General features: G+C 36.9%; 1 protein-coding gene across 1 annotated transcript; it reads left to right on the top strand.

The window, feature by feature from the left end:
* The first annotated feature begins 8,535 nt into the window (after positions 1-8,535).
* Positions 8,536-13,793, top strand: LOC140152313 (glycoprotein-N-acetylgalactosamine 3-beta-galactosyltransferase 1-like). Its single transcript, XM_072174615.1, has 3 exons — positions 8,536-9,227; positions 11,156-11,841; positions 13,527-13,793. Exons 1-3 carry the CDS (start codon positions 9,005-9,007, stop codon positions 13,791-13,793), a joined length of 1,176 nt encoding a protein of 391 aa, XP_072030716.1. The 5' UTR covers positions 8,536-9,004.
* Positions 13,794-14,945: the final 1,152 nt, after the last annotated feature.

Consider the following 14,945-nt stretch of genomic DNA (forward strand, 5'->3'; position numbering starts at 1 on the left):
GTCATTTCTCAGGGGGGTGTAGTATCACCTTAAGGTTTTATTTTTAAGTGATTAGGGTAAGAATAATTGAACAAGAATAGCAATTTTTGTTCTTATAGAAAAATTATTAAATTTGTGTACATTGTGGAGCATTCAACTACGCTTGTTACTCTGCGACTAATCATGCTAATACACGAGTGTACAACGCTGCTCTATGCGTCCATATTGCGAGGTTATCTGCGTACAAACAGCTTACTACGCACAGCCACGCAAAGAGTATGTTCCACGATGTACACGAATTAAGTAATAGTATCCTTTATCATGTTAGGCCAAAAAAAAAAGGTTTGTCTCAAAGCTCACGAGAAATTTAAAAACAAATGCGAAATGCGAAGTGCAATTTTTTTTTTTTTTTTTTTATTCCCGACTTTTTTCATGGTCCTTGACCTTGACCTTGACCTATGCCATTCACTCCAACTGGGGGTTGAGTGGTGGCATCCGCATCACAATGTCCCGCCAAACTGTTCTGTCATCTGCTGTACGGCTGGCATTTACTATGGAGTTTAGGTCGGTTCTTTTGCAGTCAGCTAGCAGGCAGTCTCTCCACCTCTTTGGCGGTCTTCCTCTAGGTCTGACTCCCTGGATGTGACATTCAAAGGCCATCTTTGGAAGGCGTGAGGGAGGCATTCTCTGGACGTGGCCAAAATAATGCAGTCTCTTCCGGGTTATTCTGTCCAAGATGGAAAATTGCGGATGATGGTGTTTCGGATCCTGTCTCTCCGTGTAACTCCCATTATCTTCCTAAGGCACATCATCTCGAAAGTGAGCAGCCGATTCTCATCCTCTCTTTTCAATGTCCAGGTTTCTGCCCGGGGGGCCACTCAATACATATGTGTTGTCATCACCGAGCAGAAATCCACGGAAAGGGTACTTTTTCACGCATAGTCGCGGTCGGAATAGGGTAGCTATTTCATGCTACTTTGGGAAAAAGGGTATACATTTCAACAAAGGTCAGCGTTTAGGGTATGGATTTCACCATTTCACAGACATGAGGTCGGCGATTGAAGATATGGATTTGGAGGACATGAAGGGCCGGTTTATTGACCACCTTTTCTGGCATTTCTGGTCAGTGAAAAGGGTACCTTTTTATTGTGGGGGTGAAAATGGTGCCTAAATATTAGTGGTCAGTGAAAAGCCTCCCTTTATACAAGAAGGTCAGTGATTAGGGTAGATATTTTCACATGCTCGATATCCGTGTTTAGGGTGTGAAATTTGAGGGCCTGCTTGATGATGACAACACATAAAAGCATATAAGTGGCCCCCCTGGGGGTTTCTGCTCCGTAAAGCAATATTGACAAAACAAGGACCTTGTAAAGCTCAATTTTGGTGTTGGTTTGGATGTCCTTAGCAATCCAGATACTCTGTAGTCTCTGCACAGCTCCTAGGGCTTTGCCTATTCGAAGTTTAATATCTTCTGAGCAGGATCCTTTTTGGGTGATCTTTCCTCCCAGGTATGTGAACTCCTCTACCTGCAGAAGCTGGGTATTGTCAATTGTGATGTACAGATGGGTGTCTCCGTTGCATATGGCCTGGACTTCTGTTTTAGCAATATTTATTTTGAGTCCAAAAGCTGAGCTGCTTTGATGAATGAGGCTAACCAGTGTCTGGAGGTCTTCTTCACTGTTAGCAATTAGTGCAATGTCGTCTGCAAATCGTAAGTTGTTCACCACTTGTCCTTGGATGTTTACTCCTATGTTGGTATCGTGCAGGGCATACAACATAGTCATCTCCAGTAGGATGTTAAAAAGTTGGGGTGAGATTACACATCCTTGGCGAACTCCAACCAGGGTTGTAAACCAGTCTGTTAGTTCCCCATTTACTCTGACAGTACTTGCAGATTTATTGTAGAGAGCTTTCTGGAGACAGGTGATTTTGTTTGGGAAACCAAAGAAGCCAAGTGCCTTCCAAAGTCCTTCCTGCCACACTGAGTCGAAGGCTTTTTCGAAGTCGATGTAGCAACAGAAAAGGGCCTTCCTCATTTCAAGATGCTTCTCAACTATTTGCCTGAGGGTGAAGAGTTGGTCTATGGTTGAACGTCCTGGTCTAAATCCTGCTTGGGACTCTGATAGAATTTCTTCAGTTCTTTTCATGATTGGCGTTGTAGAATAAGTGTAATTACTTTGCATGCATGGCTAAGCAAGCTGATCCCTCGGTAGTTGCCGCAATCAAGCTTGTCTTTCTTCTTGTAAATTGGTGTGATGATAGCCCTCCCCCAGTCATCTGGGAAGATTTCGCTGTCCCATATTTTGGTGCATAGCATATGTAGGATTTCGATCCCTGCGCTCCCAGCTGCTTTGAGTTCTTCAGCTGTGATATTGTCATATCCGGGGCTTTGCCATCTGACATCTTTTAACAGCACTTTCAATTTCCTCTCGTAGGATGGCTGGTTCTTTCTTGCAGCTGGGCATCTGGGGAACACTTTGCGTTAGCTCCTCATCTGTTGGGTTCTTTTTATTGTATAGTTCTTGAAAGCTTTCTTTCCATCTATCCTTTACTTCCTCTGATTCAGTAAGAATCTGTCCATCTTTACTTTTGACGGTTTGCATTCTGATAGAGGCTTTTCTTGTAATTTTCTTGATGGTTGAGTACACTTCTTTTGACTTTGCTGCCTGATGTGCATTGTCAACTTTTTTGCAAAGGTCTTTGAGCCACTGATCTCGGCATCCCTTGACTTTTCTTTTTATTTCACGACTTAAGAAGTTGTATCTTCTTCTCTTGGTTGGGTCCTTTATTTTTCTTGCTTTGCTCTACGCCGTTCGTTTGCCAGTTGGATGACTTCCTCGCTAATCCATGGCTTTTCTTTGTGTCCTTTTTTTGTAGCCAAGGACTTTCTTGGCTGTTTCATTGAATGCTGTCTTGATTCCTTCCCACATAGTTTCAGTATCTGTGTCTGGTTGCTCCAGCAGTGGGGCAAATCTACCCCCTATTTCCACCTCATAGTTTTTCCTGTGTTCTGGGCTTTTTAGCCTGAAGATATCATATTGTTTCGGGTAATTTGGTTTCTATTTGGCATGGAATTTCAAGCGTAGATTTGTTATCACGAGTTGATGATCTGATCCAGGGGGAGCCGGCCAAGATTGGCTGAATGTTGACGTTGTCATTGGTTTTACACGTAAACACAAAAATGTCTCAAATTATTCCAAAACTGTACGTATGTTATTAAGCACTATTTTATCAGTCTAAATCCGTTGAGGTTCGCCAGTGAACCTCATTGTAAGTACTGTTTTTTGAATGTTTTGTATGAATAACGCACGGTATGTTTATGATATATACCTAAAATTTCCCCCATTGTGTATCACGGTTCGCGTGGTCTAATGGTAATGGGTCTCGCCTGCGGTGCATAGGGTCCCGAGATCGAGTCCCGCTCGCTCCCGGCTATAATTTTTTTTTTTCTTCACATTTATTTTGAATCCAAAAATATTTATTTTTATGTGAAAATTTATACATTCACTGAGAAATATATTTTGTGCATTTTTTTTCTGTACGTGGGCCAATAGAGCTAAAAACACAACTCTGCACGGGGCGTCCAATGTCCAGGCAGTGTTGCCGTCATATTGTCTGTTTTGTTTACGATATTGGCTGTTGCCACAGTGAATAATGTAGTCCACCATCGTCTGATCTGATCCTACATCTGTGCTAGGGAAGCTCCTCGCATTGGTTACAGAGGTCTTCCACCGGTTGCTGATAATAATTTTTCATGGTACTTTGAGAAAAAAAGTCTGATTTTCGCCGATTTTTTATGGAAAAAACTGAAAAAAAAAAAAAAAAAATTGAAATAAAAAAAATGTCCGCATTTCTTTTTTGTCAAATCATGCGATTTTACAAACCTTTTTTTCTTTGTGGCCTTACAGAAAATGGGCATGTCCAATATGTTATTGCTGTTTGGGCTGGCATGCACCACTCAAAAGCTTGGACATGCCTGCCTATCCAATGAAAGTAGATACTAAAAACAAAAATCTTTCAATGCCTAAATGAAGTTAACATACCAGAGGAGGATTTACAGAGAGAGCAAAATCTTTTCTCGAAAGCATTTTCCAGCCTGATGTGGCAGTGACGTCAAAGCGTTGAGGTAGCTGTAGCGTGCATCTATGCGGTGTCTGTAAGCGCTTGCATACGCATGCCAGCATTTTGGGCGAACACTAGCGATTTGTAGCTGCGCCTAATTAAATGCGTACTGACATCACTGGCAAATCAGGGTGGAAAATGCTTCATTAACATGAATAGCAACTGTAAATTACTCATATGAGGTGCGTCAGAGGAATCAAGGATTCTTACTATATATCGTCAGCCTGCTACGCTAATTGCCCAAGTCATTTTTTGTAATTTTGAGAACAAAGTACAAAATATGGTTCAAACATGCATTTAAACATATTTATTCACCAATCTTTGCACAAGAATTACAACTGATAATGATACAAATGAAAGGGAATAATTCGAAAAAATTAGGGTGATTACGTAACTGATGCATGCTTGAACCACATTTTGTTCTTTGCTCTCAAAATTACAAAAATGACTTAGGCAATTATCATAGCAGGCTGACGATATGGCTTCTTTGATACTGGCATCCATATTTGATAGGGCGCAGTCACTTAGTTGGTTTGTATAGAATGCCCAACAAAGTCAGCCTGGTATTTGTTTGAGCCATTTGTAATGCATATCATCAGATACATTTTATTTTTATTTTATTTGGTTTCCTCTGCAGGATTTTCTAGCAGAAGTAGCTGGGAGTATTAGTATTTGCCAGCGAAGTCCTACTTTAAAGCTAGTTTTCAATATTTCCATAAAAAATAGATTTGTATTTCTTTTCCCAAAAATGTCAGTTTTCACTGTCAAATATGTCCACTTTTAATTTTGACCTATACACAGTGTTTGCAAAGCAAAGAAAAACAGCATATTACCATAAAATTTCAATAAAAAGTATATATGCCTACATGTATTAACGAGTTGCTCTGACAAGAACAATTTTTAGGGTAGTTTGTTAAACTTTTTCATTTTTTTATGTTCATTTTCAAGAAATAAAGCTAAAATTCATATCCATATTCTGTGATTTGCATAAAGAATAGATTCCTTTTTTAATGTTAGTTTTCACTGATCAAATGAGGTAAAATGAAGGAACTTGCTATTTCATTCCAGTGCCTGTACAAATTGTTGCGAGGAGCATCACGCAGCTGGGATGTACGAGGGTCATTCAATAAGTTCTACCTGTTGGGTCATAACTTTTGTTTTGTTGAAGGTAGCTACTTGACAATTTGCATACATATAGCTCGTAATGTCACCTACAGGTGGTGAAAAAATGATGTCAAGACCAATTTCAGATTTTTGTAGGTGACCTGAAAACACAGTAAGATATGGTACACCGGAAACGGTGACGCATCTTTGAATATTGCACTTGAAAACATGCGTGCAGCCAATATCTGAAGCTTCCTCTTTATACAAAAAATCATATTAGTAACAATATAAATTTTGAATGAATATACACCTTACAGTCCAAAACATCATCTGTGACTGAAAAAGAAAAATTTTGATGGACAGAAATTACCCAGAATTCCAAGTTTTTGAGGGATATCTTGTAACATCTCAGGTAATGATAATCAGCATAGTGCCCATCCCTAGTCCCTACAGCGTGACTCTTCTAGCTGCGCTTTTAGATAAAAAAAACAAAAGTTAAAGCTACTATAACACATTTTTCAGTCAAAAAAGTAAATCTAATTCCCTTTGTGATCTAATGTGGTATTTTATTCCAAAGAAAGCGATATAATACCACCATTTTACACCATGTTTTATTAAAGTCAATAAACTGTGTTTGTGGTCATCTATACTAATTTTATTATACTGGCTATTTGTTCTATTAGTTTTGTGCATATTAATGTCCATCATGTTCAGTTTGTGGCAGCCTTTTAACCATTACATATAATTTTATGATTATTCTTGTGTTTTATACAGTTTTTACTGTATAACATCATGACAGAATGGAATAATTATGGTATCTTCAATACACTGTACTTGAGACGCCTTTGTAAATATTGTACATATTTTGACCGTTTCCGGTGAACCATATCTTACTGTGGTTTTCAGGTCAGCAACAAAAATCTGAACATGGTTTTGATATCATTTTTTCAACACCTGTAGGTGACATTACAAACTACATGTATGCAAATTTTCAAGTAGCTACCTTTAACAAAACAAAAGTTATGACCCAACAGGTAGAACTTTTTGAATGACCCTCGTATAAGGTGTACAACTAATAGCAATATGCACACAATTTAATGTAACTAATTCAATGATACATACACATGCGCTGACATTCACGAGACGTGTTAGCAAGCACTCGATCGGAGAACTCTGAATAACAGGAGATCTCCGGATTTAATATGAAAACTTAAATTTTACTCTAATTAACACGCTTCAGGCTTAGGGCTCATATTGAAATACCCTACCACGTTTTCACACAGAAAGAAGGCAGGATTCCCCTCGCTAAGCGTGCGCCTCAGGAAAGCTTGGTCATAAAACGGATGGATTATATGCATCAGTGATACACCCTACCCAGGATTTTAACAAAAGAAGGCTAGCGCAGGAAAGCTGCAGGATGGCGCACACCTTCCTGTGTAAGGGAATTTCAATATGAGCCCTTACTCTTCCACATGGTATTTTAGTACACCATGCACCACTGGGCATTATAATCATGCAAAAAGTGGAGATTAAAGAAAAATTGAGGGCATGGCTGTCTGGATTCAGTGGCGGCACCAGGAATTTTTACGGGGGGGGGCAAAGTGAATTTCAGTGGGGGAAATTGACGCAAAAAGTGGAAATTTACGTAATTTTGGGGGTTCACACATAAAAGTGGAAATTTACGTAATTTTGGGGGTTCACACATTATCACTCCAAATTTCATGTTATCCCTGACGGCTGTCAAAAAATGTGGACCAAAATAACATTTGCTAAAACGCAAAATCCATTTTGAACAATTTGCATTCTACATTCAACGTCCAGTGTATATTTTTTTTGAGTGACGTCAGATAGCATACGCTTGATATCACGCGCGTAATACACAAGGACTATGTCTGAAAGTAATGTGATATTTTAGTTTGCCTCTTATAGTACATCCCAAGCCCCAAAGTCTCATGCATGAATTTTGCTGTAAACAGTCAAGTTATTCCTGTAACCATCTTGGGTCTTCTATCGATAATTAAGGCAGCTGTGTACTCTCAGATATGCATGTAGTAAAAGTGCCATAACTTTTTATTATTTTTTTTTATAAAGGCAAGACATCAATGAATCTTAATATACATACAGATTTGGTGTAAAAACAACAATTATGAAGAAAATCACAATAAAAGTGAATTTTTGCAATTTATTTGGTACATGTATTGTATTTTCAAATTAATAACAGTGCTTTTTGGTAATCCTTGTTGAGAGATGATGCCCTTGTCAAGTGCATTTCCCCAGGATATTATTGCATACAGGTCATTGATTCCAAATGTGTTACACCTGTTGATTATCAATCATATTATTATATATCTGCATTGTATTACTAATTGAGTGAGTGACACTATGAAATAATACATAGATTATTGGTTGGCCTAAGTGAACCGCATGAAGCTGCATGACATTCAAAACACTTAACTTATCATCCTGACATCTGTTGAAAAAGTACCCATCAGCTGTATATTATAGTGGCTGTACTGTAGCAAATACTATACCATGTATACTTACTACTGTGCCCAATTCCAAAAAACACAGCATTTACACTCATGGGGTCTTCTTGGTTGGTGTATGGGAATGTGCCACGGTTTCGGGGTACCTTTTCAGCGATCTTGGTATATTGATGGGTGGGTCATCAGCGAAGACCAATAAACAATGAACTTAATTGGGTGCATTTGGACAAAAGTGCCCCTAAAAAGTACCTAATTCAGGCAAATATTGGGTGCCACTGCTTTTTTGTGTTTTGCATGTGATAAATTGCTGTGCCGATGGGTTGCTAAAAGTAGGATAGAGAAATGTACTGATCCTGATGAATTAATTAATGTAATGAATTCATTAATGTAGTGAATTAATTACCAAGTGAGGATTAAAGACCGCTGACCACAAAAAAATCCTTTACGATGCTATGTGTGGGATAATGTATAAGATACAAGAAAATAACAAAATAAATAAGGAATTAAAGGAGTATTTCGTGATCCTAGCATCCTCTATTTATGTCATTTTTCATTAGATATCCACGAAAAAAACCTATTCCCAAAATTTCAGTTGCTTCCGATTTTGCGTTCACGAGTTGATTATGTGTATTACACTGCTCCATAGACAATGCGTTGTAATTTCGTTCTGGTGCACCAGAACGAAATTCAAATTTCACGATATCTTTGCTAAACGAATTAATCTGCAAGAAATATTTTGTACATAAACATTATGTAGCCAGAGGTTTCCAGTGATATAAAAATCTCAACTTTTTTTGAGAAAAGTGGGGGATGAGGTTGTGGATCACGAAATGCCCCTTTAAGCTTCTAAAGTATATACTTTTCAGGATTTATGCTTGAGCCATTCATTTCTCACCAACATGTGGCTACCATCACCAGTGTGTTCCAATATCTGTGGTTACATACATTTACCAAAGACCTATATGTGACACGATCAAGGGAAATGAGTCGCATATTGCTAATATTGATTTTGAGATATTGGCAAAGAAAGTGTTAAAATTCTTTTGTTTTATATTGTTTTCAGTGATTGATAAATAGATGTAACTTCGCAAAGAAAAGTTGTATCAACATGGGGTTTTCAATTTCTGAAAGCTCTTAACGTCCTCTTTAAAAATGCATGTAAAACTCATTTTCGACCACGGTCGACATGTGACTTATTCCCCTTGATCATGTCGCATGCTATATGTACAGCTGCAACATTATATCATCCTGTATTTTTCTGTTACATTTTCTGTTAGATTCTGTATATATTTGCACCATATTGGCTTTGACAAATGGCTCCTGAAAGGAAAATAACAGTCTACTTATCTTACTTCATAATTTCATACTTGTGTGGTTTTATTATTACACTTTTTGCATTGAGATTTGAAATATTTGAGCAAAGGTGGTTAACTGATTTCTTAGATCCAAAGGGACATATTGGAATAGATGATAGCAATGCTGTTTCTCTTGATGAACAACAGGCATTCCTTTCTCACAAACATGAAAAGGGACTGGGTAAGTAAAAGAAACATCTTTCTCTCTTAAAGGAGTATTTCTTGATCCTAGCATCCTCTTTTTATGACATTTTTCAATTCTCGCTATTCGCAATAAGAGGCGCCGCCAGATTTTGCGATGTAATCGTGATGTATCATGGGAAAATCGTGATGTATCATGGGAAAAGGTCGACATCAAGTCCAGCATAATCTGAATATTACCATGCTATTACATAGGAACACGTGACAATATTTTTAGTTTGTCAATATAACGGTATTACACGCAAATCGATAGAGAAAAATTAATTGTGCACATTTCAAATCACATTATTAAGTATTATTGAGTATCGATTCGCGTGTAACACCTTTATTTTGACAAACTAAAAAATATTGTCACATGTTCCTATGTAATAGCATGGTAATATTCAGACATGGACTTGATGTCGACCTTTTCCCATGATACATCACGATTATATCGCAAACCGCTGGCGGCGCCCTTATTGCGAATAGCGAGAATTGATATCCACGAAAAAAGCTTATTCCCAAATTTTAGTTGATTCCGATTTTGCGTTTGCAAGTTATGCATGATTATGTGTATTACACTGCTCTATAGACAATGTGTTGTAATTTCGTTCTGGGTATTTTTCACTCTTAACTCTCTTTGTAGACCAATTGCACTATCTAATCAAGTGTTACTCCTAATGTACTGCCAAATGACATGTGTTTTATAATGTTTAGAATGAGATTTCAAACTGTTTTAGAGTGAACATTTTCAATCTTTTTTTCAACTGGAAAGGACTTGTCCCTAATTTTTTTGGGGGGGGGCATTGAGGGGTCAAAGTGAATTTCAGGGGAAAAAAGTGGAAATTTTCGTCATTTTGGGTTTTTACTGGGGGGGAGCAAGAGATGACTGAAGGGAATCAGCGGGGCTTATAACATCGCAGATTAATATCAAAAAATGAAAGAGAAAATCAGGAGGGCAAAGGAAAAGAAAAAGGGCAAGGAGCCCCTTTTCAACCAAAATTAAGCCTGATCATGGGACAAAATAGTTTAAAATACAAAATTTTTGCACGCTACGCGCGCACAATTTGTACTGATAAAGCCCTTTTCATCCTGATAATGGGCGAAAATAGTGTAAAATACCAAATTTTTGCGCGCGTCACAATAAAGCCTTTTTTGGAAGCTCGAAGACATAAGTCTTTATGTCTTGTATGATGCAACTAATTTTTTTATGTCTGTGCCCCCAAAAAATTTATTTTGCCCCCCCCCTTACCAAAAATGCTGGCTACGCCCCTGGTCGAAAGATAAAATAACAACAACAAAAAAAAACAACAAAAAAATTGACTGTCTGTTCCTCAATGCCAAAACCAAAATTGTTCCATCACAAGTGTAAGGCAATTTATATACATGCAGCCTTATGTTGAAGTTCATGCAATATAATATATTACATCATATATTGCATCATAAGTCAGGGCCTATGTTTCGTCTTGGTTTGCGAGAATCAAAATCCATCATAGTCACCGCACTTACTGTATGATACATTGAGAAAAGTTGATTCTCAGTGTTGTTCATCCAAGAAAGGTACATTTATTTGATCGTTCACATGTGAATGAAATATTATGAATGCAATTCATGAAAGTATGATCCGAGAAACAGAACATGACAAAATGAAATAAAAATATTTGAAGTTAAAGAATAGACAAAATCCACAGAAATTCATTATTTCGTCTTCAGTAGATAGTATCAACATGTTGAGTATATTTTACAGGTCAAGGGTCATATTTCTTGGAAATCAGTGCCAAAGAAAAAGTGTTTGATGGTACACTTAAACATAAATTTCATCTTAAAGTTGACCATTCTTTGTCATATAATTAAAGTATAAAAACTTATGAAAATAATAATAATAACAATTCACCTTTTTCTTTTCCTTGTATGTTTTTCTTTTTTCAGACCAGGATATTCTAGCAGATTTGCTATTTTCCAAAGTGCGAGTTCTATGCTGGGTCCCGACAAGTCCACAAAATTTGTACAAGAAGACCATTCATATCAAAGCAACATGGGCTAAACGATGTAACAAAATTTTATACATTAGTTCCGAAGTTGACCCTGAATTTCCTACAGTCCGTGTGGGGGCAAAAGAAGGCAGAAGATATCTATGGTATAAAACGAGACGTACTTTCCAATTACTTTATGATAAGTATTTAGATGATGCTGAATGGTTTATAAAGGCTGATGATGATACATACTTAATATTAGAAAACCTGAGATACTTTCTGTCAGGATATAACTCGTCACATCCAATTTATTTTGGTCGAAAATTCAAACTTTTTGTTAAACAGGGATATATGAGTGGTGGTGCTGGTTATGTAATCAGCAAAGCCGGGGTTAAGAATTTGGTAGAAATTGCATTTAAAAACTTTAAATTATGCAGACCTGCAGAATATCCTGGTGTTGCAGAAGATGCTGTAATTGGAAAGTGCCTACAGAAGGCAGGGGTCATAGCAGGAGACTCACGTGACAAACTTGGCCGTGATAGGTTTCATCCATTTACACCTCAACATCATCTAGTGCCTAGCTTTGGCCCTGTGAATAAAAAGTGGTGGTACTGGAAGTATGTTTTCTACAAGACATCAATGGTATGATGGTTTTTAAGGAATTTCAAAACTAACAAAAAAGCAAATAAGACAATGCAAACAAAACACAGAGCGGGTTGGCGTAGTAGTTGTTCCCACCACTGAGGTCCCGGGTTCCAGCCCTCGCCATGCCCAAGGACTGTGTGCACTTGGTTTATCTCGATTCCATGCTCGCTCTCACAGGTTTTCTCCAGAATCACTGGTTTCTTCCAGCTTCCAAAAAAATTGGTAATTGGTTGTTTGGTTATCAAAAACTTCCTTCACCCAATGGAATTCGGAGCTACACAGATAATTGGTAAATGTTACAATCTAAGTGCGGATAGGTCTGTGCCTGGTTTGGCCGCAACCTAGTTGATGCGATCAGATTGTGATGATTCGCCATGGCAGCGAAATTACAGTGCTTTGAGTCCTCCAAGATGTGGAAAAAGGTGTTATATAAATCCACAAAATAATTACAGTGAGGATTGGCAAATTTGTTCTCCTCCAGGCTAATTGCTATTTCAATTGAATTGAATTTTAGTCACTTTTTATTGCAAATGCATCAAATTGAAAATAATGTTGGTAATTTTTCATTTCAATGCATTAATTTGAATTGAATCATACATTGTAAAATTTAAATTGCAGACTATTTTAGCCTAAAATGTGGGTGAATTTTGCTATTTGATGAGCCAATGCATGTGCGGTGCTCAATATGTTGTAATTTTACCCTATTTTGGGCCAAAATACAGTGTTTTGGGGGCTAAAAAGGAATATCCACGATACATTTTTTCTTCTATTAGGATTTTTAAGTGGAAATTTAGCGAAAGTCATGTCCCAGGCTTCCAACGCCTATGATTGTAAAATTCTTATGCTGCCAATAGACATTCCTTTCACTGACACTTACACCCTCTGCTGACTCAATAATATGAAATTAATTTTTGACAAACCATGCTCCTCAACCTATAATATATATTGACCGGACTGTTCAAGATTCGACAATTCGAGTTACCTTCAATCCTTCTATTCTATTATATATATTTTGTTAATCTACCCTGGCATCAAATAATTACAAAAATGCTACACATTTTATGATTTGATACAGCTAGCTTACTTTGCGAATCAGCTTATTATACAGTAAGCCAAACAATTAAGGTACCAGTTATGTTCACCTCCTGTATATCCTAAACAAAGACAGATATGTCATAATTGGAACCAGCAGCCAATAGCTGCATCTTTTAGCTCGAATTTAAGACCTTATTCCTTGAAATTGTTCAAGAAATAAAAACACGGCAATCCCAAAACCCAAGGAAGATACCAATTTAAAAGTTGCAGTTTGCTGCATTAAATGCCCTATTGATTTGTACACAATGCGTTCGTGAACAAGAAAACTAGCGCTGCGCTTTCATTGATTAGCACGTTAAAACTAGCGTCGTGCTTTCATTGTTTAGAACACAAAAGTGCAACTTTTCATTTCCTTTCTTTATTATGTTTTAGACCACCGTTTCTTTAATTCTCAACCAAATTCAACAAATGAGGTCTTAAATCAGAGTTAAAGAGTACAAGTATTAGCTGCTTGTTTTAATTTTGACACATTTTTCGTTATTTAGGATATACAGGGGTGAACACAACTGGTACCTTAATTTTTTGGCTTACTGTATATTGCAGTAGGCATTAACTTCACTTTTTTTTTTTTTGTGGTTGTATTATAGGGTCCAGAATGTTGCTCTGATTACTCCATTTCATTCCACTATGTAAGTCCGGCTCTAATGTATCAGTTAGAATACCTGATATACCACATGAAACCCTTTGGAGTAGGCCATTATACCTGCCCTAATGAAGCTATACCAATTATAACCAAACTGATGGCTGGAGATGAGCTAAACAAAGCAGCAGTTGGACTAAACAAAGCAGCGGTTGGAGCAGGAGAGCAACGCAAAGGGCAAGAGGAAAAAGTGGAAAAAAATGAAGATCAGTAAAGATAAATTATAAAACTGTTGAATCAAGCAAGAAAAGTTACTGTACATACTGAGGTACTTTGTTGAAATATTGTTTTTTCATAAGAACACTCCAGCAATCAAAACATTTTGCCTTGGACTCACATAACTGCTTTTTGCATCCTTTGTGCATTGTTGTCTCTGTTCTCATTTTATATGGCATTTTGTTCCAATGTTTTTTCTTGCTTGTACTAAAGGACTCTAATGGAAATAAGCTTTTCCCAAGGCTTTTTGGGCTATCCTTGGTACTTGTGTTGGTTTGTAATTCATTATACATCATGTTCTGCAATCTCGATGTGCAATTTATTTTATTTTGTAAAATAGTACTGTAACTGTATTTTAGTTTGCATTTGTATGTATAAAGTACCGAATCAAATCAAATCATATCGTGTGGTGAGAGACGGCTACTGTTTTTATTTGTCTTTGGAAGGTCAATTTGAGTTTGTTTTAAATAAAAGCATGCGATTCATGCTTGATCATTATTTTTCTAACATATAAGGCATAATAATAATGTGATTACTGTAGTGTTCCTTTAATTATTTGCTATAAAAATATTCAGATATTAAGGTTCAAATTGTGCTCTGATATAGAGTAAATATAATATCGCTGACATTTTTTATCAAACCTCTTGGGATTCTTGCCCAAGTAATCCTGAAATACTAAGATTTGTATAAAACATTTTAATAACTTTCCAGAAAACATTTTCCAAAACTTGCGACAAAACATTTTTACATAATGTTAAGTGTTGACAAAATATTTTGTTTGCTATGAATGTTTTACAATTACGTTTTCACAACATTTTGTAAATGTTCTTGTATTGTTTTTTTGTTTTTTTAAGCAAAACGTGAAAAAATTTGCAATTTTACACCAAATCTAGGTGTTATCGAATGTGTGTGTATTTTTTTCTTCGAGTTGTCAGGACCCCTCCTGTCAGGCATGTCATTATGTAGCAAGATTGTATGAATGCTGTTTACCATAGATAGTGGGTATGGTCTGAATAAATGATATCTACAGTAGTATCTATAGTAGCATTTAGACTGCAATGCCTGCTTTCTGCAATAAATATCATCCAAACAATACCTGCTATCTACTGTAGATATCATTCAGACAACACCTGCTATCTACTGTAGATAG

Source organism: Amphiura filiformis, chromosome 5 (assembly GCF_039555335.1).
Source record: "Amphiura filiformis chromosome 5, Afil_fr2py, whole genome shotgun sequence".
NCBI classification, from domain to species: domain Eukaryota; kingdom Metazoa; phylum Echinodermata; class Ophiuroidea; order Amphilepidida; family Amphiuridae; genus Amphiura; species Amphiura filiformis.

Coding starts and splice junctions, on each gene's coding strand:
- LOC140152313 (XM_072174615.1), top strand. CDS start 9,005: ATGGCTCCTGAAAGGAAAATAACAGTCTACTTATCTTACTTCATAATT. Junction 9,228..11,155: donor CAAACATGAAAAGGGACTGG/GTAAGTAAAAGA, acceptor TTCTTTTTTCAG/ACCAGGATATTCTAGCAGAT. Junction 11,842..13,526: donor TTTTCTACAAGACATCAATG/GTATGATGGTTT, acceptor GTTGTATTATAG/GGTCCAGAATGTTGCTCTGA.